The 24,924-nt window shown below is 36.7% G+C and overlaps 1 protein-coding gene across 8 annotated transcripts in view; it reads left to right on the top strand.

Annotated features, from left to right (window-relative positions):
- Positions 1 to 24,924, top strand: part of DIP2C (disco interacting protein 2 homolog C) — a 581,014-nt gene that overhangs the window by 548,466 nt on the left and 7,624 nt on the right. For all 8 annotated transcript variants that reach the window (XM_031939601.1, XM_012551185.3, XM_023505023.2 and 5 more), the window contains 4 exons: positions 9,027 to 9,084; positions 13,351 to 13,425; positions 17,343 to 17,517; positions 20,820 to 20,943. In XM_031939601.1, coding sequence (XP_031795461.1) covers positions 9,027 to 9,084; positions 13,351 to 13,425; positions 17,343 to 17,517; positions 20,820 to 20,943 — 432 coding nt within the window. The remainder of the gene's footprint in view (positions 1 to 9,026; positions 9,085 to 13,350; positions 13,426 to 17,342; positions 17,518 to 20,819; positions 20,944 to 24,924) is intronic.

Below are 24,924 nucleotides of genomic sequence, written 5' to 3'. Positions count from 1 at the left end.
TTAATATAGGGAACTCCCAATAAGGAGGAAATTCCCTTTATTAATGCAGTTCAGCATTGGTTGTACAACTTGTAGTTTCAGATGGTTGTCTAGGACAGAGAGATTGAGTAATTTTTCTAAGGTTACTTGTGTAAGTCAGAAACAAACCCTCTCTATGACGCCATGTCTTTATCCACTGGGCAAGGCAGTTTCTACTAAATTATACTGATATATGAGTAAGTCACTAAATATTCAAGGCCTCATTGTCATATGGAAATGACCTAGGGCTCTCAAAGGAAACAGGGATGCCACAGAGCTTGAGTAAAGATCCTCTGCTGAGCCAAAGTTGGCCCCAGAGAGATAAAATTTTCAGCTTGGGATGCTCTTAAAACCAATTACTAGGTTAGAGAGGGATGGCAGTCTGCATTGGTGTAGGGAGTACTCACAATGATGAAATCACAGGTCCATAAAACAAAAAAGTAAATGAATAAGTGAATATGTGAGAGGCTTGGAGGCAAAAAACACATCTGTGACTGGGGATTATTTTTTTAAAATAATCCTTCCCTGCCACCTGACTCCCAAAGTTTTTTCAATACCTTTCCTGCTACTAGACTTGCTATTCATTCTTCCTTCCTTCTGGTGAAATCCTGACTTTCAGGGAAATATCAGAAACTAGAATGAAAAGGCCTGTCTGCCTCTAAGGTCACATCATTTGCCAAAAAGAAGAAATGAGGCCGGGATCAGGATTAAAAACTTTGGTTTAGGCCCCCACTGGGTGGAGCAATAGTCCCAATGTAGAAAAATAATGAAAAGTAAAGTGAACAGATTTGCAGTCATATACAGTGTATTTGAAATCTTTCTTAGATGTAGAAAAGTTCCTTTGAATACTTAATTTACAGATTCAGCACAGCCAGAAGTTGTGGACATTCAGAGCAATGGAATGAAATTCCCATTTCCAAAACTTCCAGATAGGTAATTATAGCATATGAACTCCACCCCCCAAACACACACACAAAGTCAAGACAGACCCTGAGGGCTTGACCCCTCTTTCCCACTCCCCCCCCCCTACTTTTTGCCTTAAGAGATAGATTTTTAAAATCGCAGTGACAAGAGCCTTGGATGTAGTTAGAAATCATGGGTTGACATCTTCGCCCTGCATTTTAAATTATGTGATCTTGGAAAAGTCATTTAATTTCTCAAGTCCTCAGTTTTCTCCATGATAAAATGAGGGGATTTGATTTACATGCTTTCTAAGGTCTCTTTCAACCAACTTAAGATATTTGATCCTTTGATCTCTTATTCTGTTTTATAAATTTGGCTTTGGGGTAATTATTCTTTAAAGACAAGCTGTCTTTTATCCTCACCCCAGCCCTTCTGCAGGTTCAGAGTAATATGTTTCTAGCCTAGACAGGCTGTGGCAAAACTGTAAAGCATTATAAAGTCACAGAATGTTTGGGCTGAAAGGGACTTTGGGGAGAGGGGTTAGTGGAAGGGAGGAGGAAATCTCATTCATTCCCTTCATCTTATAAATGATGAAATGGAGGGATGAAGTTACTTGACTTCTGCTACAAAGCTGATTAAAAACAAAGCCAGGACTGGAATCCAGGTCATGTGATTGAATTCAGTTCAGTATACATTTAGTAAGCACCTATGGTTTACAGAATACTAAATTTGGGGAAGACTCCAAACTTGTGATTTTCAAGTTTATGACTAGAAGACAGATATACAGCATTCAAAAGTAACTGGAGTATCAAGAGAAAAAAAAAATCTTCAAGAAAAGTATAATGTGTATTCTTGAAAGGAAAAGATCATTGCTGCTTACAGAAATCAAGGAAGACTTAACTTGGAAAAAGTAGCATTTGAGTTGGGTTTTTTATGTTAAGTAGTGAAAAGGTAAAATAAATAGGGGGAAATCACCAAGCATAGAAAATATCTTCAGTCAATACACAAGTTCATGTTAACCTCAACTGTACTTTCTTTCTCTGCATCAAGACACAGTTTTTTTTTTTTATTTTTCCCTAACTTCCCACACAAGCTATTCCCAACCTTTTCTTTTCTTCTCAAGGTTTTCACAACTTTCTTTACAAATCCTGTCTTTCAGCGAAAGATAATATATATTACTTGATAAAGATAGTTGCATTCCATTTAAGCTCCCTCTTCTCCTCCCATTCTTAAAATCCTTTGAAATCTTCTTTCCTTCCCTCCTCCTCTTCCCGTCTTCCGCAGAGACTTGGCTTTTTATCTTCCTCCTTCGCTTCCATTAGGGAGCGATAATTGCTTCCTCTTTTTTCATGATTGTACCCCAGCGTGGACTATCTTTTCCTAGCCTCCCTGACTTTCTCCCTGATACTTCTTCCTTATATACTTATTCCCAGCTCTTCCTAGTTTTTTCCTTCCTCTGTTTTCTCCCTCTGGTATTCTTTGGAACCCTCCATTCTTTCTTTAAATTTTGGGTTTTGTTTTTTAATTAACAAAATCAGATTTTTTTTTCCTACTTCCCACCCTTATTAAAAAGAAAAAGAAAAAATCTCTAGGAACAAATATTCATAGTCAAGGAAAACACATTTCTTCTTTAGTTCTGTTGAGAAACTGTCTCATTCAGCAACTTTGTCACCTTTTTTTCAGGACTTGCATAACATATTTCACTACCTATCCTCTGAAATCATGATGGGTCCACTGACTTAAGTAAAATCAGAGTTCTTAAGAGCTTTCGATTTTTTTTTTCAGGGTTGTTGTTATTGTATAAGTTGTTTTCCTGGTCCTGCACACTTTACTTTGCATGAGTTCATGAATGTCTTTCCAAGTTTCATTGAAATCATCCCTTTCATTATTTCTTTTAGCACAATGATATTCTACCACATTCATATGCCATTCCCTACTTGATGGGCACCTGGCCCTTCTTTATTTCTTATCTTTCAAGTACGAGAATTTGATGTCTAACATCTCTTTCATGTATAAATTTTGTGATCTTATGAATATGAAATTATACCATGTCTTTGTAGTTAGATTCAAAAATTCAGATAGCAGTTGTACAAATAGATTAGTGCCCATTAAACAATCCTGCAGTTTGAATCTGAGATCAGAATAGAAGTCATTACTACAAAAAACCGACGTAAAGAAAGTACCAAATGAGTTTTGTACTATATACCCAGCCCCAGTGTGTCATTTTCCTAAGGGTTTAATCTGGCATTTTGAGATCTAATGTGAATAGACATGTTCCTGCTTTTGCCACAGTTTTTCACCTTTCATAACTTGGCATAATACAAGATGTAATGAATGCCAGCAGTAAGCATGTGAGGAAACTCAGGAGGATGTGTCAAACATTGTATTAGGAAGCTGTGTGAGCAGGATTTGGGGAGCTCCTTCTTTTATTCTCACAGCTATTTTCATTCTGTGAGCTGGCATGAGTTTGCCCCATAACCAATCATCCTGATAAAGCACCCTGAGCTGCCTGACATATCTGATGACATGCTTGGCAGGGATCTTTCACTTTCCAAAATAATAGTGAACACTGAGTAAATGATAGACCAGAGGGTGAGCAGGAATAGAAACTTAACTGACCCTCTCATCCCTTTGGGTCTACTGGGCTCTAATTTTTGTCCTCAGAGTTCACCCTACAGCCTGGCTGTCTGGGGCATAACTCACAATCCAGTTGTTGGAAGGCAGCCCACCACCCAAATAGCATTAGGCTTTTACAACCCTCTGCAGCAATGCAGAATCAGCACAGACACTGGGAGCCCAAGAAAAGTCATGGCTAAAGCAGGAAGGGCACTGAATTGGGGCTGAAAGGACCTCGTTCAGATCTAGTTCTGTTATATGTTACTTAAAGGAAATGGAAAAATCCCTCACCTTGTCTGCCTTAGGGATTGGACTAATTCAGGGGCTTCTTTTTCCACTTGCAACCCCTTTTTACCTGAGAAATTTTTGCATGGCCCCAGATATATTGGTATGTAAAATAAAATATAAAAATGTTTACTGATAATGAATCATAATTTCATAACCCCCACATTCCGTTATGAGATCCCATAGGGAGACACAAACCATAGTGTAAGAAGCTGGGGACTAGATAACTTCCCAGATACTTTCCAACTCAAATCTTGAGCTTCTGATCACAAACATGAAGTAGAATTATAGTCCCTGTTACAGTGGGCCTGGGTTAAGCAATATCTCTGAGATTAATTTAATATAAAAACCAGACTTCCAATTCTTCCTCCATCAATCCCATATCATTGGTAACATCTGTTAGACTCAAAATGAGATAATATATGCACAATGTTTTCCAAATCTTAAGCACTATATTCACTATATTACTAGTAGCCAGCTATAGTTATTTTTATAGGGGAGAAGATAAATATATTGACATTATTATAGTAAGTGACTTATAGCACTCCCCATCCCCAGTTAGAGTTTAGTATTTCCCAATTAACATTAGATGTATATCTAGTCCAAGGGACACAAGACCCAAAAGGATCAATAATAACTTATGTATATGTACATTAAGATTTACAAAGTGCCTTCCCCAAAATAATTCTGAGAAGCAGCTAGAAGTACAATATGGTATAGTGATCCTCAGATTTGGAGGCAGCAAATCTGGGTTCATATCTTAAGACTACCATTTACCGTCTCTGAGATGATGGGCAAATCCTCTGGGTCTCAGTTTCCTCAAATATATAATAAAGAACTTGTACTAGGTGATTGCTTATGACCTCTTTAGCCCTAAAAGATAGGTAGAGGTATAAAAGTTTAACTTCAAGGTCACACTTTCACATGTGCCACATTCCCAATAATCACTGTGGGTCAAAGATATGTTTTGATTTATCAAATACTCAAAACAGCAACTCATGAGCTCCTAAAATAATTCTTTTGCCAAACCACCTCATAGAGCCATTAGTTTCAACCAAAAGATATTAATGAAAACACATACCAAAATAAATTTCAAAGGAAATTCCCCCATACACAGAGAAAGAAGTACATTCTCCCTGGATTCCCACTCATTGCAAAGGAAAGAGAAGTAACACTAAGGCAGCACACATTTTATTAAAAATAAAATGTTAATTCAATTTAAAATAAAAATTAATTTAAAAGAAAAATATTTTTGTTAAAAGTAAAAAAAAAAAAAATTAAAATGGCTGTGTGTCAACTGGAACTTGTCTCCATCATTACAACTTCTGCTTTCTCTACAGATAAACTCATGTTATCCAGCTGATTGAGGGGTGCATTAAATTGGGGGTCTTCACATTTTTTGAGTCACGAACTCCTTTGATAAGCTTCACTCCTGGCGAAGCTAATGGCCCCTGTGTTACAGTAATATTTTTAAAAGCATAAAATAAAATGGATTACAAAATTGAAATAAAGATGTAATTTTTTTTTCCATACGAGTTCACAGACCCCCTGAAATCTATTACTAAATTAAGAAACACTGAGAGACGCTGGTGGACTATTTCAATAGGTTGTATTGCCTCCTCTCCACTGCCCTGAATATTTACACCCAAACTGCTCATTCCTACCATTTGCTAATGCTCTGAGGTTGGACAAGGGAAATTCCCCCAAAATCAAAGAAAGAAGTATATTCTCCATGAATTTTCACTCATTCTTCCGCTTTCTGCAGTCATGTGTGTATGTGATCTGGTTTAGGTTAAATAGTTCTTTGGTTCTTCCTGAGCTGCCATTCCATAAATTCAATTTGACTTAGAGTAAGAAAATTCTTTTTGATGCCTTCTTCCTCTCATGATGTCCATGATAGTCAATGCAAATAAATTATCAAAGGAACTGTAATTAAAAAGTTTGAAAGAGACCAGTGAGCTCTGTTTTATTTTCTTCACGCTTATATCCAAGAACTAGGGCTTTGGTTCCCTTACATATTTCTGTAATTGGGAGACATAAATCTTATAAAATTCAAATATGTAATAATGATATTTCTCAGAGCATTTTCATTTTTAAAAAAGCATAAATGGAAGTTAATTTATCATGTTCAAGCATTCGTTAAGTACCTACAATGTAATACAAATAAGAATACAGATCTAGTAATAAAAAGAAGTGAGATAGTCTCTGTCCTCATAAAACTTACATTCAACTGGGAGAATACAAAATGTTCACATGTAAGTAAATGCAGAAAATGTACAAAATAGAGTGTTTGGAAAGGGATACTTAGGATTAGAGCAATCAGGAAAGACTTCCCAAAGGAGGAAACATGTGGGCTAAGTGTCGTAAGTAACTCAAAATTCCAAAAAACAGAAATGATAAAAGTGAGAAGCCCAGGCTAGGGTCAGATGGCCTGTTCAAAGAAGTGGAGGAGGCAGATGGAATGGGAAAAGTAGTTAAGTATGTTAGTTGACTTGGACTGTAGAATATGGAAAGGGACATTATGTGTAACCATCCTGGAGCCAAATTGTGAAGACTCTCAGAGGAAGGAGTTCTGGAATTCTTTTGAGGGAAAATCGGTTGACTCATTGAGCTTGATTTGAGGAGTTAAAAGAATCAGAGACTTGAGTTTAATTAAAAGAACAATTTCTTTTTTTTTTTTTACTTTTAACAAAAATATTTTTCTTTTAAATTAATTTTTATTTTAAATTGAATTAACATTTTATTTTTAATAAAAATAAATCAAATAAAAATAAAAGAATCTAGCGCTTATTGGCTACATGGCAATATACAAGTTATTTTTATTTGTCTGTTTCCTCATCTGTAAAATAGAGATAATACTACACATACCATTATGTATTTCACTAAGTTGTTTGTAAAAAGAACATTTTATAAATCACATGATTATTAGAAAAATAAATATTAACTATTATTATACTTAAGACAATTGTCTATTTCACCTATATTGAAGAGTCTCAGCTTCTTAACTTCAGATATGGGAAGATTTAAGAAATCATTTAGCACAATCTATTCATTTTGCAGATAAAGATAACAATCCCAGGGAAATTTCAGGCTAAGAGCAAAAAGGGATGTTGGATTTCAACCCATGCAACCGTTCATTTTACAAGTGAGGAAACTGAGACTTAGATTAAGTACTTTGCCTGTGGTAAAAAGACCTCTGATGGGGCAGCAGAAGAAGATATGAAGGCAAGCCCTATATTATGAAGTACATCACTTCATCACGTTGGCAAGAAGGAGAATGCATTCCTCCATTCCCCCTTTTAAAAATTCTGAACCACTAGAGATTTCCCCTCTTTACTTTTTAACAATAAACTAGTATTTACATGGCATTTTAAGGTTTGCAAAATGCTTTCTCCTTGATCCAATGCCATTGACCTCTTTGTTCTTGTTTAAATAAGACTCCATCGCTCTATTCCAGGCATTTTCACTGGCTGTCTCCCATCCCTGAAATGCGCTCCCTCCTTATCTCTGCCACTTGTTTCCCTGTCTTTCTTCAAGTCCCAACTGAAATCCCATCTTCTATAGGAAGCCTTTCCCAATTCTTCTTAATTCTCATACTTCCCTTTTTTTGATTAATTCCTCTTTATCTTTCTACACAACCTTTCTGTACATGATTCTTTGCATGGATTCTTCTCCCATTAGACTGTGATTTCCTCAATGACTGAGATTGTCTTTTGCCTCTTTTTTGTATCCCCAGTATTTAGCATTATACCTGACACATAAAGAGTAATTAATAAATATTTGTTAATTGACTGATATTTTATTCATTTGATCCTTATAACAGTGAAGTCAGTACTATTTTTATCATTGTATTTTATAGATGAAAAAACTAATGCACAGAAGTGTTAAATTATTTGCCAGAGTGACACAGCTATTAAACTACTAAACCTGAACAACATTCAAACCCATAACTTCCTGGTTCCCTGTTTATTAAACTACTTTTCTCTTCTTTTATTTTGATACTCCCCAAATGAACAACATTATAGTGTTGCCAGCAGCAACAATTATGAGAGAGAAAAATTAACAAAGTTGACAGTGATTACAGTGTTAACAATGATAATGATGGTTGACTCTTTGATGCCTGGAGTATCCACTCACTGTCTGAATTGGAGGATTTTATTTTAAGGAAATTTTCAACCTTATGAAGTAGCTGACCTCTTGCTACTTCAGTACCTTAGGCAACATTTGTTTTATCTGTAGCCAGGGGTGGGCTGGAATCAGCTAGAACCAGCTTGTACATGTTATCCTTTTCATACTTAGAAAATCTGCGAGTGCTACATATTAGAACTTGATTTATTGTTTTGTTTGTAAGAAAAGCAAGGAGAAAAAGTCAATAATGCTTGGTTTGTCTTTTGTATAATTTTTCTTTTTAGAGAGATAGATGTTAAATATTTACCAGCACCCCACTGCCCAGAACAACAAAGACTTGTTACATAAATATTAGCCATAATGATCAATTATCTTCTTCATGATGATAATTATGGGTCCTCCTCCTTCTTTTCTTTCTCTTTCCTCTCTCCCTCCCTTTCTTTCCTTCCTCCCTCTTTTTCTTTCCTTCCTCCCTCCCTCCTTCCCTCCTTTTCTCCCTCCCTTTCTTTCCTTCTCTTTTTCTCTCTTTTTTTCTTTCTTTCTTTTTCTCTTTCTCTCTTTCTTTCTCTTTCCCTTCCTTCCTTTCTTTCTTCCTTCTTTCCTTCCTTCCTTCCTTTCTTTCTTCACATTGTTGTGAAGTTAAGATCTATGATGTTAATGAACTGAATCTTTCTTACTGTGAATACTTTCTTACTAATTGTATTATGCACATGCAGATTAAAAAGATGTACCTGAACTCCATACCACAGAAACAGGACCCAGAAATCCTACAGTCGATTTGGCATTTCCTAATTTATTATTATTATTAATTTGCTATCATGTTATTGTTATATATCATATAATATCATATCATTATTATTTTGCTTCTTTCAGTTACAGTAAAACTCTATTTTTTCTCTGCCTACACGTAGCCAAAGTACAAAAGAGAACACGTTCTTTTTCTTCTTAATCTCATTTGTTGTTTGTTTGCTCTGAGAAAACCTACTGGGAACATAACCTGGGTATAAGTAGGATGGCGATTTTGTAAAAGTAAAGGGGAAAATATTAATATATATCTGTTGTTTCTGTGTTTACAGAGTTCGTCTAGTAGAAAGAGGATCTCCCCACAGTTTGCCACTCATGGAATCAGGAAAAGTAAGTATTAAAAGACGACATAGTACCTAGCAAGTTAGGGGGTGTAGCACTGAAAACTGATTAACTTTATAGGTTGAAATTATGACAATGAAATTATTTTAATAACAATGATAATTGATGATTAGGAGAATTACCATTATTGCAGCCCTTTGAGGTTCGTTCCTCTCGCCATACTGACTGCAACAGTGCAAAATACTACTTATCCACTGGAGACTGAACCCCGAACATCTAATTAAGGGCAGAGTGATTTGTTCTGGCGCCCTCATCTCAGACTTCTATCAATGAGAACTATTCCAGAAAGTTCTGCGTTCTGTACCAAAAGATCTTCTCCCCTGTCTCTGTTCTTTCACTTTGAATTATCAGAACCATGGCATATTGCATATTGAACCATTGCTTTCTTTCTCTCAAATATCACATCATTTGGTTTTCTAATCAACAGTGTTATTCACCAGCATCTCTTGCTTTAAGTATGCTTTCCTACAAAGTTGGTTAGGAAGTAGCTCTGTATTACAAAAAAATTCCCTGATCAACCAAGTAGACCACTTGATGAAAAGGCAAAGGGAAAGCTAGATTGCAGCTAGTTGATGGATAGAACAGCAGACCTAGGTTTGAGAAGAGCTGCCTTTAAATCTTACTTCTCTGCTATGTAGCTTTAGGCAAATCCTTTGACTTGCCCAAGTCTGTTTCCTCATCTGAAAAAATGGGGATAATAATAGGTCTACCTCAAAATGTGTTTGTAAAGATCCAATGAAGTAACACATGTGAAGGCCAACAGCTAGCCATTCTTGCACTGAGTATTCAATAAAGATTAAGTCCTGGAGGTGGCAGAGAGAGTGCCAGACTTAGAGTAAAAGGACTTGGTGGGGCCACTTATTCTTTGTGTGACCTTGAATGAGTCAGTTAATTTCTCTGATATTCCATTTTGTCATCTGCAAAATGGAGTTGAATCAAATAATCTCTAAACTCTCTCACTTTAAATTTATGATATTGATATTGTAAAATCCCATTCATGACAATTGGCAAGCCATTTAACCTCTGATATATTTCTCATCTGTAAAATGGGAATAATATACCTTTATCTATAGGGTTGTTACCTGTTCTAAAAGAGATTTCATATACATATGTATGTGTATATATATGAGTGTGTGTGTGTTTCTCTCTTTATATATATACAAATATATATATATATATATATATATTTACATATGTATGTATAGATAAAATATTTGATGGTTTAATGATATTACTACTATTACTATTAATATTATGTGCATGACACTGGGGTATATGTTGAAGAAGCATAAAAGGAAGAAAAATAATAGTGTCTTCAAGGAATTTTCTAGGAGGAGAAATAATAACTAACATTACATTAGATATGTGAGATGTTTTACATATCTTCTCTCATTTAATCTTCATAATAACCCTGTGAGATAGACATTATCATGATTATCATTTTATAATTAAGGTGTCTGAAGCAAAAAGAGGTTAAGTGAGTTGCCCAGAATCATACAGCTAAGAAATGCCTGAGGCTACTCTTGAACTCAGATTTTCCTGACTCCAAGTTCAACCTACTTCTTCAAAGGTGGAGGTTCTTAACCTTTTTTTTTTGGTATCATGTATTCTTTGTCAGTCTGGGAAGCCTATGAATTTCTTCTCCAAATAGTGTTTTTAAATGCATAAAATAAATTATATAGTAATTACAAAAATATATTGAAATAATTATGAATTTTTTAATAAAAACAAATCCATAGACCCTTTGTTCTGGGATAGGTACACAAATAATTATGACATCAGTTGAAGCATGAGAAATGTATAGAAAAGGTCATATAGTATCAAATGAATGATTTAAAGAATACTTCTGGTTGGAGGTGATCAGCTTTAGAATATGTTAGGGTCTAGTAAATACAAGTGCTAACTCTAATAGGAATATTGTCCCTACTTCATAAATACTTCTGCCAATCAATCAATCAATCAATATTCATTAAGCACCTATTATTTGCCAGGCACTGTGTTAAGTTTTAAGAATACAAAAGAGGCAAAAGACAAAAAAAAAAAAAAAAAAAAAAAAAGGAGTCCACAATCTAAGGAGAAAAACAACATGCAAATAAGTAAACACTCTCTATATAGGATAAATAAGAAATAACTGATTGAAAGAAGGCAGTAGAATTAAGAGAGATTGGGAAAAGCATCCAGTAAAGACAGGACTTTTGTTAGGACTTAAAGGAAGCAAGGAGGTCAGTAGTCAGAGTAGAGGAAAGAAAATTTCATATACGGAGGACAGCCCATTGCTAAGAGAGGGAGTAAGTTGTTTTTAGAATAGCCAGGAGGCCAATGTCACTATATCCAAGAATACATTTCAGGAAATGAAGTATAAGAAACTGGAAACTTAAGAGGGGGGTAGTTTATAAAGGACTCTGATTGTCAAACAAAGCATTTTGTATTTGATCCTAGAGGCAACAGGAGACCTTGGGAATTTATTGAGTTGGGGGTATGGGGTCACATGCACTTTAGGAAAATCAATTTAGTTGCTAAATGGAGGATGGATTGGAGGCAGACAGACCCAGCAGTAGCCTAGTGGAATAATCCAGGTGTGACAAAGGTGAAATTGAAAGACCTTGACAGCAAATTGATTATAAGAGGTGAAAGTAAGTGAAGAGTTGGGGAAATGACTTCTGGGTTCTAGGTTGGAGGATAGTGTTGCCAGTAAGAGGGAAGGAGGAGAATATTTAGGGGGAAATAGAACGAGTTCTATTTCAGACATGTTAAGTTTAAGATGGTACTAAACAACCAGTTGGGTGGAGATGCAATGTTGTAGATCAGCAGAAAGACTGGGGCAGGATAGATGGATTTGAGAATCATCAGCATAGAAATAGTAATTATAAATCCATTAAGAGAGTATAAAGCTGATGAGATCACCAAGAGAAGTCATATAGAGGAAGAAGAGAAGAGGGCCCAGCACAGAATCCTGTTCATGGTATCCCTAAAGCTTTAGAGAACAGAGAATCAAGGAAAAGAGAGTGATCGATAGTAACACAGGCTGCAGAAAGGACAAGAATGAGGACTGAGAGGAAGCCATTGGATTTGACTAATAAGAAATCAGTGCTCACCTTGGAGGGAAGACTTATAGTGTAAAGCTGAGTTTGGTTTCTTCTTCAGTAATTAAAAAAAAAAATTATCTCCTGAGCACGTATCTGGGATATCTTAGCTTTCAGACTTTGGCCACTGCCATTTCTTTAACACATATTGTAGAAGCAGCTTTCACCTGCAAATCTCATCACCTGAGCAAAGGATTATAGTGTATATAGATAGCTAAGGAAATCTTTGTGATCACTTAATGCAGCTCAGTTATTTTACAGATGAGGCAGCTGAGGTCCACACAGGTTAAGTGTATACGTCTGCTTGTCCAAATACACTCAAGAATTGAGCAGAGGACCTGGCATAATGGGTTTTAGTCTGAAAATGATCTTTTAAGACCTGCAGTTACATAAAATGAATGAGCAGCATGGCATTATGAAAAGAACACAAAATGGGAAGTCTGAAAGCTTACAGTCCTGGAACTAATAATTATTCTTTCATAACTATAAAGAAGTCATTTCCACCCCTTGAATCTGTTTTCTCATCTGTTAAATGGGAATAATGATGTTTATCCTGCTGACTTCTCAGAGTTGATGAAAATGATTTGCAAACTATAAACTATACAGAAAGATGCGCAATTATTATCATTACTGATTTCTTGATTATCAGTTTGGAATTTTGTGTACCGAGATCATGTAAGATGAGGGTTGCCTATTTATTCATTTACTGCAGTTGGAATATTTAAGAGCATATCTTAAAGATAATGCATTTCTTATATATTCAGAGAAATGTATTGCATAGTTCTGCACTCAGGCTTATTGACTTCCAAAAAGAAAGGAAATGATCCTTTAAAAGGATAGTTCTAGGGGCAGCTAGGTGGCTCAGTGGATAGAGCACCAGCCCTGGAGTCAGGAGGACCTGAGTTCAAATTTGGCCTAAGACACTTAACACTTCCTCACTGTGTGACCCTGGGCAAATCACTTAACCCCAATTGCCTCACACACACAAAAAAAATAGTTCTAAGAACATCTAGCATCAGTATAAGAATAAATATGTTTTCCTGATATGATGTCTGTTTGTATCCTTTACCTATTTGCTTGTTTCCCCGCCTGCCTTTCTCTCCTCTCCCTCCCTCTTTCTCTCCTTCTTTTCTTCCTTCCCATCAATTGGATTTTTCTTCTCTCTCAATAGATTCTTCCTGGAGTCCGTATCATAATTGCAAATCCAGAAACAAAAGGACCCTTGGGAGACTCTCATCTTGGGGAGGTAAGTAATAGAAGTTGGTTTTGGAAGGCTGTCCCTCTCAGATCAATTTTCCTCTTCAGACACACATATTCTATTCTCCTTGAAACCAGGGAGTACCTTTTCACACAGGCATTTGATCTCTAATTGGAACCTCATGAATGAATAAGTGACTGAACCAACAAATAGCCCCCAAAGGAAATGGAGTTTGGAAAATGAACTATAAAGTCTGATTTGATCAGAATCTGATCAGAAGGATCTGTTAAGCTACATAGAAGTCTGAAACACAGTTACATCTCTTCCTCAGAATAACAAAACGTCAATTCCTTAAGGAAGTGCGTGAGATTCTTTATGGGATTCAGTAATGATTTAAACATACACTTGGCTATAATATTGGAGAGGAACTAGGTGTATGTATGTGTGTGTGTGAGAATCTCTTTATTCCTCATCTCCCTGGACATGTTGTTCTCTCTCTTGATTGCCATATATCTGCTGCCCTTGCTGGGAATTCCTCATATGCAAAAGAGCTATAGAAAGATAACTGAAAAATAAGGATTCTGCAATTTAGAATTGAGACACCATTTATTACTTAGGAAATGATGGCTGGCATATTAACTAGGATGTGAATGGCACAGTTTTTATTTTGGGTCATAAAATAAATGTCCTTTAATATTTGCAGTTTATTGAATCCAACCATTTTGGAGAGTAGTTTGGAACTATGCTCAAAAAGTTATCAAACTGTGCATACCCTTTGATCCAGCAGTGTTACTACTGGGATTATATCCCAAAGAGATTATAAAGAAGGGAAAGGGACCTGTATGTGCACGAATGTTTGTGGCAGCCCTTTTTGTAGTGGCTAAAAACTGGAAACTGAATGGATGTCCATCAGTTGGAGCATGGCTGAATAAATTGTGGTATATGAATATTATGGAATATTACTGTTCTGTAAGAAATGACCAACAGGATAATTTCAGAAAGGCCTGGAGAGACTTACATGAACTGATGTTGAGTGAAATGAGCAGGACCAGGAGATCATTATATACTTCAACAATAATACTATATGATGACCAGTTCTGATGGACCAGGCCATCCTCAGCAACGAGATCAACCAAATCATTTCTAATGGAGCAGTAATGAACTGAACTAGCTATACCCAGAAAAAGAACTCTGGGAGATGACTAAAAACCATTACATTGAATTCCCAATTCCTATATTTATGCACACCTGCATTTTTGATTTCCTTCACAAGCTAATTGTACAATATTTCAGAGTCTGATTCTTTTTGTACAGCAAAATAATGTTTTGGTCATGTATACTTATTGTGTATCTAAGTTATATTTTAATATATTTAACATCTACTGGTCATCCTGCCATTTAGGGGAGGGGGTGGGGGGGGTAAGGTGAAAAATTGGAACAAGAGGTTTGGCAATTGTTAATGCTGTAAAGTTACCCATGCATATATCCTGTAAATAAAAGGCTATTAAATAAAAAAAAAAAGAAAGAAAAAAATATTTGCAGTTTATACTGGGGGATTATATCTGCTATTTATAATTTATTTGGGGAAAGTAGCCATGGAAAAGGTAAATCTTTTTTTATAGCTTTTTACTTACAAGATATATGCATGGGTAATTTTTTATCATTGACAGTTGCAAAACCTTTTGTTCCAGTTTTTCCCCTCCTTCCCCCCACCCCCTCCCCTAGATGGCAGGTTAATCAATACATGTTAAATATGTTAGAGTATAAGTTAAATACAATATATGTATACATGTCCATACAGTTATTTTGCTGTACAAAAGAACTGGACTTTGAAATAGTGTACAATTGGCCTGTGAAGGAAATGAAAAATGCAGGGAGACAAAAATAGAGGGATTGGGAATTCTATGTAATGGTTCATAGTTATCTCTCAGAGTTCTTTCCCTGGGTGTAGCTGGTTCAATTCATTACTGTTCTATTGAAACTGAATTGGTTCATCTCATTGCTGAAGATGGCCACGTCCATCAGAATTGATCATCATATAGTATTGTTGTTGAAGTATGTAAGGATCTCCTGGCTCTGCTCATTTCACTCAGCATCAGTTTGTGTAAGTCTCTCCAAGCCTCTCTGAAATCATCCTGTTGGTCGTTTCTTACCAAACAATAATATTCCATAATATTCATGTACCACAATTTATTCAGCCATTCTCCAATTGATGGGCATCTATTCAGTTTCCAGTTTATGGCCACTACAAAGAGGGTTGCCACAAACATTAATGCACATACAGATCCCTTTCCCTTCTTTATGATCTCTTTGGGATATAAGCCCAGTAGTAACACTGCTGGATCAAAGGGTATACACAGTTTGATAACTTTGTGAGCACAGTTCCAAATCGCTCTCCAGAATGGCTGGATGTATTCACAATTCCACCAACAATGTATCAGTGTCCCAGTTTTCCCACATCCCCTCCAACATTCTGCATTAGGAAAAGGTAAATCCTGAACATCTTACTTTTCCTGTTTTTTCCTTGTAATAACCCTTTAGTTCATGATCAGATATGATTTCCTAAACTCCTTTTCCTGACGAGGCTTCCATTGTCTCTATCCCTTATTCACACATGAAGATCCCTATAGGATTTATTGAACTGCAAATGTATTTGACTACAAGTGATGAGAAAGTCTTTAAAATGCTTGTTAAATTTCAGTGCCTTCCCTGAGCTACCACAGTATTATACCTGACCACTGCTTGGAATTTGGAGGTATAAGTGTGCAGTGCCAGGAGCCAGAAAATTTTGGCATAGTTTCTATTTTGAGAAGCAGAATGATGAAATAGAAAGCAGCACCCAGCTTGGAATTTGGAAAAGATGGATTTCAATCCTGTCTTGGAAACTTGCTGACTATGATCCTGGGGACAAATTACTTCATCCTAAGTCTCATTTCCTCCTCTGTAAAATGAGGGTGTTAAAAAAGATGACCTCTCAAGTCCATTCCAGCTCTGATCTCCTTCCCAACTTACAGAGTAGACACAGATTCTGTATTAAAGAGGCAAATTAGTATGTCCACTTTATTGTAGCTGGACTTGATTCTGGGGTTCCTGGAGCCCACCTTGGGAATAACCTGATATCAATCAACCAGCATGTATTAAGTACCCTCTGTATGTCAGGCATCAAGCTAACTACATGTTGAAAAGATATCCCTTGTCTTAAGGAGGTAATATTATTGTAAAGGGAGAGTTAATACACTTGCATGTGCCCCCTCCCCAAAAAGGATAATAAGTTTCCCTTAAAAGTGGCAATGGGATGAACAAGAAGTCCCTAGTCACCCTTCCTTCCAGTATCCCAAGAGACCCTTTGGAAGCAATGGCTCAGGATTCCTCCTGACCCTATGTCTGATTTCTCAAGTGTTTTGGGAAGATTGGGAATGCTTCCCTAGTCCTGAGTCAATCTCTTTCAGATATCATTGTACTGAGAAATCTGGGTACAAAATGTTAGAGTGATAGGAGTAGAATGGTCTATTAAGTATATCCAGAGTATTTATACTCCTTGAGATTACCCATAACTCAGAATTCTACATAAAAAAAAACAGTTTCTACTTGGAAAATGATTCTGTCAACTATGAGTACTACAAAAGTTCATTATGTAAGGGATCTAAATGGAGTGAAAAATCCCATTTTGAAAAAACAAACTTAGCAATCACACTAAAGTATCTCTGAATTACTTTGGTCCGATTGTATTTTCTTAAACTCTTGTAGGGAGAAACCTTTGGGAAGAGTTTGGCCAATAAGATGAGCAATACCATTAATGCAGAAAGTTTTAGGTATTAGAATATCCTCCAAAACCTAGAATGAGATGAATGAATCAGGCTTTCTCAGTCCAAATAAACATTGATTTACAATTTTCCAAAGTAACTTGTCTAGGTCAGTTGAATAAAGCTCTGGTCAATTTGTTTTGTTGTGTTTTGCTTAAACAGATCTGGGTTCACAGCGCTCACAATGCCAGTGGCTACTTTACTATTTATGGAGATGAATCCCTTCAGTCAGATCACTTTAATTCAAGATTAAGCTTTGGAGACACACAGACTATTTGGGCTCGAACAGGCTATTTGGGATTCCTGAGGAGAACTGAGCTTACAGATGCCAATGGAGGTGAGCATTTTCATTCCGAGTCGAGTTCAGTCAGGTTCCTCAGAACAAAACAGACAGATTCCCTAACGGCTGTCCCTTTAATGAGTTCCCAGGTATGTCAGATTCTTACTTTTCCCACCTTCCTTTGGACTCCCACCCAATTCCCCACAAAAGAAGAACACATCAAGGACTAAATACCCATTTTCCCCTTTGATGAATAAAATACAAAAGACCTTTGAGAAATCACCAGAAAGTGTCCAAATCTGCAAAACATGAAGATTCCTGTAGTCGAGAATTCTGTGACCACTTAGGAGCTCCCCAATGTTATTCAGTACAACTCTTGGGGTAAACCTCAGGCTCATTTGTAAGAAGGCAGATTCCATTTAAAACTAATGAGGGTTCATGTCTGTTTAAGGACTTGAATGTTTTCAGAATGCAGTATTAAAAAGGCTCCTATTGGATGTGTTCCTCCTGCTAACTTTGGATCCATTTCCCAAGCTCCCCCAAGATGTGGGCTCAAAATAGAAACTGGCCCTGAAGTTCCCACAGGACAACAGCTAAGGTCCTGTTTGGCCCTGCTCCTTCCTCGGGGTAATTCAGATCATCATCTTCGCCTGGGGAAAATGTCCCCCAGCCCGGCCTTAACCTGACCATCTTCCTCCAAGCTGATGCTCCTGGATATAGGATACTGCTCTCCAGCCATGGCTTAAGGGAGGGTGTCCTACTGCCCTCTCGTGGGTGGAATTAGACCTACTAGAGCTATTTGCCCAGTTTCGTTTTTTTTTTTCCAGGAAAGATGGGAAATGTGATTTTGAGAGAGGAAGGGACCACTTTGCAAGACAAATCACCAGATAGAGAGCCATTCTGCCTTGTAAATGAGCTGAAGCATAGAACTATCCACATGTCTCCTTAATACTCAGATCACTCAACCTGTTGAGACAGTTGCAATACCTGGATTTTCTTTTTTATCTCTTTTAGGAGAAAGTGATTAGTTTCCTTTCCTGACAGTCAGACATTAATGTTATTAAAAATTTAACGGGAGCCGAATGAACCCACTTAGTGATTCAAGCAACAGATTACATTTGGCGTCCCGGAGATATATAAACTGTTTAGGTTTCAACAAGTTATTTGGGAGTCCTGCAGAAAATCAAATTTACAAATATAAACAGAGAAGAGAAACTGCATATTTACTCGGCCTTGGATGACCTTTCCAACAGTTCCCCAATACTGAGTCACTAAGTCTTATGTTTTAGACTTCTTTACCATGAGATCCAAAGAATGCCCGGGCTCCATAATACCTCCAAGGGAATACAGAGAGATATTAATAGCCATATATGTCCGATGTCTTCTATTCTTATAATCATATGTGAACCCAGGGAAATTCTTTTCCTAGCGGATGCTGATGGTACAGTGGATAGAGTCCTGGGTCTGAAGTCAGAAATACCCCAGTTTAAATTCAGCCTCAGATACTAGCTGTGGGACCCCTTACAAATCACTTAATTTCTGTTTGCCTCAGTTGCTTCAACTATAAAAAAAGGATCATAAAAGCATCTCCTTCCCAGGGTTGTTGTAAGGATCAAATGAGATAATATTTTTAAAAGCCTAGCCCAGTAGCTGGCACATAGTAGACACCATATTTTTATCTCTTCCACTTTACTTAAGTTGGTAATTTTTCTTTTTTTATAATAACTTTTTATTGACAGAACCCATGCCAGGGTAATTTTTTTTTACAACATTATCCCTTGCACTCATTTCTATTCTGATTTTTCCCCTCTCTCCCTCCACCCCCTCCTCTAGATGGCAAGCAGTCCTATATATGTTAAATATGTCGCAGTATGTCCTAGATACAATATATGTGTGCAGAACCGAACAGTTCTCTTGTTGCACAGGGAGAATTGGATTCAGAAGGTAGAAATAATCCAAGAAGGTTGGTCATTTTTCAAATGGAGGTCTTCATTTACCACTTAAAAGATCAAAGACATATTTGCTCACTTAAAGTCACAAATGTGGTTATTGACAGGCTTAAGACAAAGAGCCAAGTCTCCTGGCTCCTGACTTCTATTCTGGCAATCTACTATATTGATATCATATTGTGGCTAGATTCCATTCAACTTAGGAGATACTTAAGGATTTATTCTCAGCCAATTTAGAGATAACAAATAAATAAATAATGAATATCTTAAATTAAACTTAAATTTTTTTGTCTGAGGCAATTTGGGTTACGTGACTTGCCCAGGGTCACACAATTAGGAAATGTTAAGTGTTTGAGACCAGATTTGAACTGAGGTCCTTCTGACTTCAGAGCTGATGCTCTATCTACTGCACCACCTAGCTGCCCCTTCAAATTAAATTTTAATTAAAAAATTAAAACAAAGTTTTGTTATTCTTCTAAAGCTTTATTAGGAGTGGAGAATTATGAAGGAAATAGTAGAGTTACTATAAAGTCTGACAAATTCTAAGCATCTTCAGTGAAAAGACTTTACAGCAGAGAGTGATAAATTTGGAATCAGGGGACCGGCTTTCAAATCCTCATTCTGCCATTGATTAGCTGGGTGACCTTGAGCAGGTTACATCTCTCTGGTCCTCCTATTCCTCACATAAAATGAAATGTATAGCTGCCTTGACCCCAAAGGGTCCTTTCTGTTCTGAATCTATGATCCTTTCAAATCTGCTACTGCTTTTATCATTCTTGTTGGTTTTCTGTGCTCTAGCAAAGACCTCTCCTATTAGGAATCCCAACTGGAGGCTGTTTTCTTTTTATTAAAATAAAATAACACTTCCAATCAGGTATAGAATCAACTAAGATTTGACTTTTAAACATTTTACCTAAATTAATTATAAAGTTCATATGAAAAAAGATGCTATCTGCATCTAGAGAAGGAACTGATAAGTAGTATAGTATAGAATAATTTTACATATTTGTATCTATGTGTACACATATTTGGTCTAATGATGACCATGAGAGGAAAATTTACATGATAATTGTATTGTCTATTTAAAAGGAAGAGCAAGTTTTGCATAGTAGATTTGCAGTTTCATTCTTTTTTGTTATTATTATATTAGACTGTTATATTACTATTACTATTTTATTAAATATATAGGTACTATATACTACATATTATATTACTATATTATTCTATATGCTTAGCAGTATTATATTATTATTACTATATAATAAACATTATACTATGTTATAGAAATGTTTGTTTTATTCTACAAGTTCAAAATAAAGTGAAAAAATAAACAAAAAAGAAGCAAATTGAATTGTGTAATCCTGATGGCTTACATATCTATTTTCTTTCTTCTTCTGGTTCATAAAACAGAGCGCCATGATGCCCTCTATGTTGTGGGTGCCCTAGATGAAGCTATGGAGTTAAGAGGAATGAGGTATCATCCAATCGATATTGAGACATCAGTGATCAGAGCCCATAAAAGTGTCACAGAATGGTAAGTTACAAACCAGGGAGCCTGAAGCTTTCATTCTTATGAATGACAGTGAAAACATTTCTCTCCCCACTCTCACCCACAACATGGCAGAATGCTGCTGCATGATAGACCATTCGTCGCTACTTGGAGAGAGGGGAGAGCACCAGATTCCAGTCCTGCCACAGGAACTCACAAGCAGGGTGTAATCTTGGGCAATTGAAACTCTTGCATCTCAGTATTCTCAAATGTAAAATGAGGATCACCACCACTAAATGGACAGTACCAACTTCATAGGATTGTTAGGATGAGCAGATGAGAAATTACAAACCTCAAGCCACTATAGAAATGCCAGCTGGTATTATTCCCAAGAAACAAGCCTTCTATTTATCTTCTCAGGGGAAAAAAAAATATTAGATTGGGGTTGGGTAGGGACAGAGCAGGGATTTCAGTTTGGATCCATCAGAAGTCAGCACTGTGGCACAAGTTCTAGAGGGACAGTGTAGTGTAGAGCTCAGGAATCAGGAAGGCCTGGATTCCTGTCCAGTTTCTGACTCCTACAAGCTGTATAATCCTAGATAATCATCTAATCCCTCTGTTTCCCCCAGGCAGCTCTTATAAATTATTGCAGAAGCAGGTGATCTGCCTTGATGGATGGAGAGTTCTTACCAAATGGTTAGCATTTCTTCACCAAATTTCTTTAGTTTTCCTGTACCAAAGAAAGCACAGATCTATTAAAGAAACAAAAGTTAAGGAAAACCACCCAACGGTGAATTATTCAACTAACAGTGTATGCCATTTTTCATTTTTATTATTTACTTTGGGCAATTTTCTTTTAATCATTTGGAGCCGACCCTATCCATTTTATTAAACTAAATCTGTTCTTTTTTTTAAGTTCTCTTCATTTTCATCATGGTAGATATAGTTTTTTGGTTTTAGTTTCTTTATTCAGTAATCAGCACAGGGTCTCAAAAGACTTAAAGCAGTTTTAAGTTATTACAAACTTTTGAGACACCTTGAATTTCATGACATTCTACGATTTATATAAGACTTCTAGTTTGTTTTCAACCCTTTGCTATTACAAATATAACCATTATTAATATTTTGATACATCAGGATTCTCTTGCATTGGTAAATTGGAGCATTGGTGCAATAGTGGGACCTTTGGATCAAAGGGCATTAACAATTTAGTAACATCCCTTTAATGATTTCCAATTGTTTTCCATAATTGTTGCACAGTTTCTCCTCACCATGATTTAGCATGTTTGTTATCTGAATATCCCACAGATGTTGAATTTTTTACCCTTTACCATCTCTATCAATTTGAATACAAGGTGATCCCTCAGAGTTGTTTTCATTGCCTTTTCTCTAATCATTAGTGATTATGAATAGTTTTCTAGATGGCTGCATCAAAAGTACTCTGCCATTGTAAAACATTGGTGGAAATGAACCTTGATAGAAAGGCTGAGGAAGTATTGCTGGGCCTTCAAGTGTAAAGCTTCATTTTTCTTGGGGTTAATACTTAGCAATAAAAAAGCATTCCCAGCTCAAAGTTAATATATCATGCTTTACCTGGAACTAATTTTACTTTTATTGCAGTGAAAACTTCTTGGTAATGTTTTCCAGGAGGCCAAGTCTTGTTAGGTTTTGGAGGGAAGTTTTTGGCTTTAGGAAAACATGATATACAGGGAATTAAAAAAAAAATATGAGCTGTCCCCTGGGGTCTTTTAAAATAAATGTATGAGCTATGTGGGAAAATGTTAAATGGGGGAGAACATAATGTCAAAGTTTTGCTGGAGGAAGGCTTACATGAATTTGACCAAGATCCTCTTATGCCCCTCAAAAACCAAATACCTATTTCAGAAGTTCCCTATTATTCCCTGTGCAGTAAAGCAGCTTAACAAGTTACAAGTTCATGATGGAGCCTTGGCCCAGTTAAATACTTTCAATATTTTTCCCTCCCTAAAGGTTTGGAGCTTTGGTCTATCTCTAGTTGTTGTAAAGTACCTTGTATGCTAGTGGCACTTCATAAATAATAAGCGACATATTAGATGACTGAGCAACTGCTTTTCAGATATTTGCATCTGTTCTACATTCTCACCCATGTGATTAAGTAGTATATAGGGGGTTAGGAGTGAAGTCAGCCAAGTTTGGTGGATTTCCCCCTGCAGCTAACTTTTCCAGCCCAGGGACATAATATTAGAATCTGATGATTGAACAGGGATTCAATTTAATTAGGGACTTCCTCCTTCTCTCTCCCCCTCCCTCCTCCTCTAGATTTTTTGGCATTAGCTCCAGGATCAAATATAAAATCCTCTGTTTGTTTTTTAAAGTCTTTCCTAACCTTGCCTTGTTCTCCTGTTCCAGTACACTCCATCATGTATGGTGCAATCCAGTGACAAATGACTTCTTTGCTCTTCCCCACAAAAGGACTCTAGACATATTTCCAATGGTTGTCCTTCTTGTCTGAAAGACTCTCCCTCCTTCTTTTGTCTCCTACGTCCCTGGATTCCTTCAGGTTTCAGTTAAAAATCCCACTTCTGTGAGAGCACAAAAAACTAGCATTGCTGTACTTCTGAAGGTGCTTTCCACCTCCTCTGGAGATTTCTTGTACGGGCCCAGATGTTGCTTGTTGTAATCCCCCCTTAGAATATGAGTCCCTTAAGATCAAGGACCATGTTTTTTGCCTTTTTTTATATCCTTAGTGCTTAATACCATGTCTGCCATGGAGCAAACTCTTACTAAATGCTTGTTGAGTGATTAGCAGGAGCAGGAATGCTTGCTCAGGGACACCAAGCCTGTCACCTGGGGGAGGAATTTAATAAGCTAGGCCCCTACAGCACAGGTACCTCCTTGTAGCCAGCATGAGCGTAAGGGGAAAAACCTAATGGGAAGACTTTGACATCTTTCCCAAAGTCATTTTTTTACTCTTGAGGAGATTGACATCAAGGAGAACTAACTGCTTCTTTTGAGCCTCATAGATTTGCGGTGGGTGGGCTTGTGTTCCTCACAGTTCAGTCATTGAGTACATGCTTGGCAGAGCACAGTAGCTGGTGTTTTCAGAGTAAACTGTGTAAGCCCACTCAACTAAAAATGAAAACCCTGAATTAAAATCCCTTTAATAATCAAAATGTTCCTCCTCTCTCCTCTCCTCCCCTCCACTTCCTTCCCTTCCCCTCCCCTTTTTTTCTCCTTCCCTCTCTTTTTTCTTTTCTTTCCTCCTCTTCTTTCTCCTTTTCTTCCTTCCCACATTCAGGTTTTCTAGTTTAAAAAAAAAATTGAGGGTCAGTCGAGTCACTTTTTTCTTTTTCCTGTATCTAAGAACACATTTTCAACTTGAATTTCCTATCTTGTTTCATGGGTTTCTGCCTAGTTTTTAAAACAGCACCCAGGTTTCTCCATGAGGTTCTGCTTGTCTGGGATATGGTGTCCCTACAGCCATGTTATGAAATTCTATCCCATGATTTTTAATGTTAGTTCTAGAAAAAACTGATTGTTATTGCAGAGTGTCTACTGACCTACAGGGCTTCATCTTTGGAAGAGTATCTACTTCAGAACTTAAGGTTCCAGAATGACAGAAATTCAAGATTTATCCTAATCTCTTTTCAGAATAAATCTGAGGCCCTTAGAGAATAGAAAAAGAGAAAAAGCTCATTCCCCGCCCCCATTTCAATAATTAGGAAAACCCAGAAAACTGAACCCTAACCTCTTCTTGCCTTTGTCTCTGAGGTCAAAAAGTATAGACATGTCAGGACATCACCCTTGTGATTGATATCTTTGATCCTCTTCAAAAACAAAGGATGAGCAACAACAGCCTTTTCAATTAATGACTGAGTTGAGAAATCTAGAGCAACCCAGACATACCCAGCTCACCTCTGAGCAGGCAACTTCAATGTATTATCAATTAGTCAACAATATTATGTATTAATATTAATGAATATTAAAAACACTTACTAGGAGTTGCTTTTAATGCAAAGTGTTGGGGATATACCTTGGTCCCCATCA

This window comes from Sarcophilus harrisii, chromosome 5 (assembly GCF_902635505.1).
Source record: "Sarcophilus harrisii chromosome 5, mSarHar1.11, whole genome shotgun sequence".
Classification (NCBI taxonomy): domain Eukaryota; kingdom Metazoa; phylum Chordata; class Mammalia; order Dasyuromorphia; family Dasyuridae; genus Sarcophilus; species Sarcophilus harrisii.
This window is presented reverse-complemented; position numbering and strand designations above follow the sequence as displayed.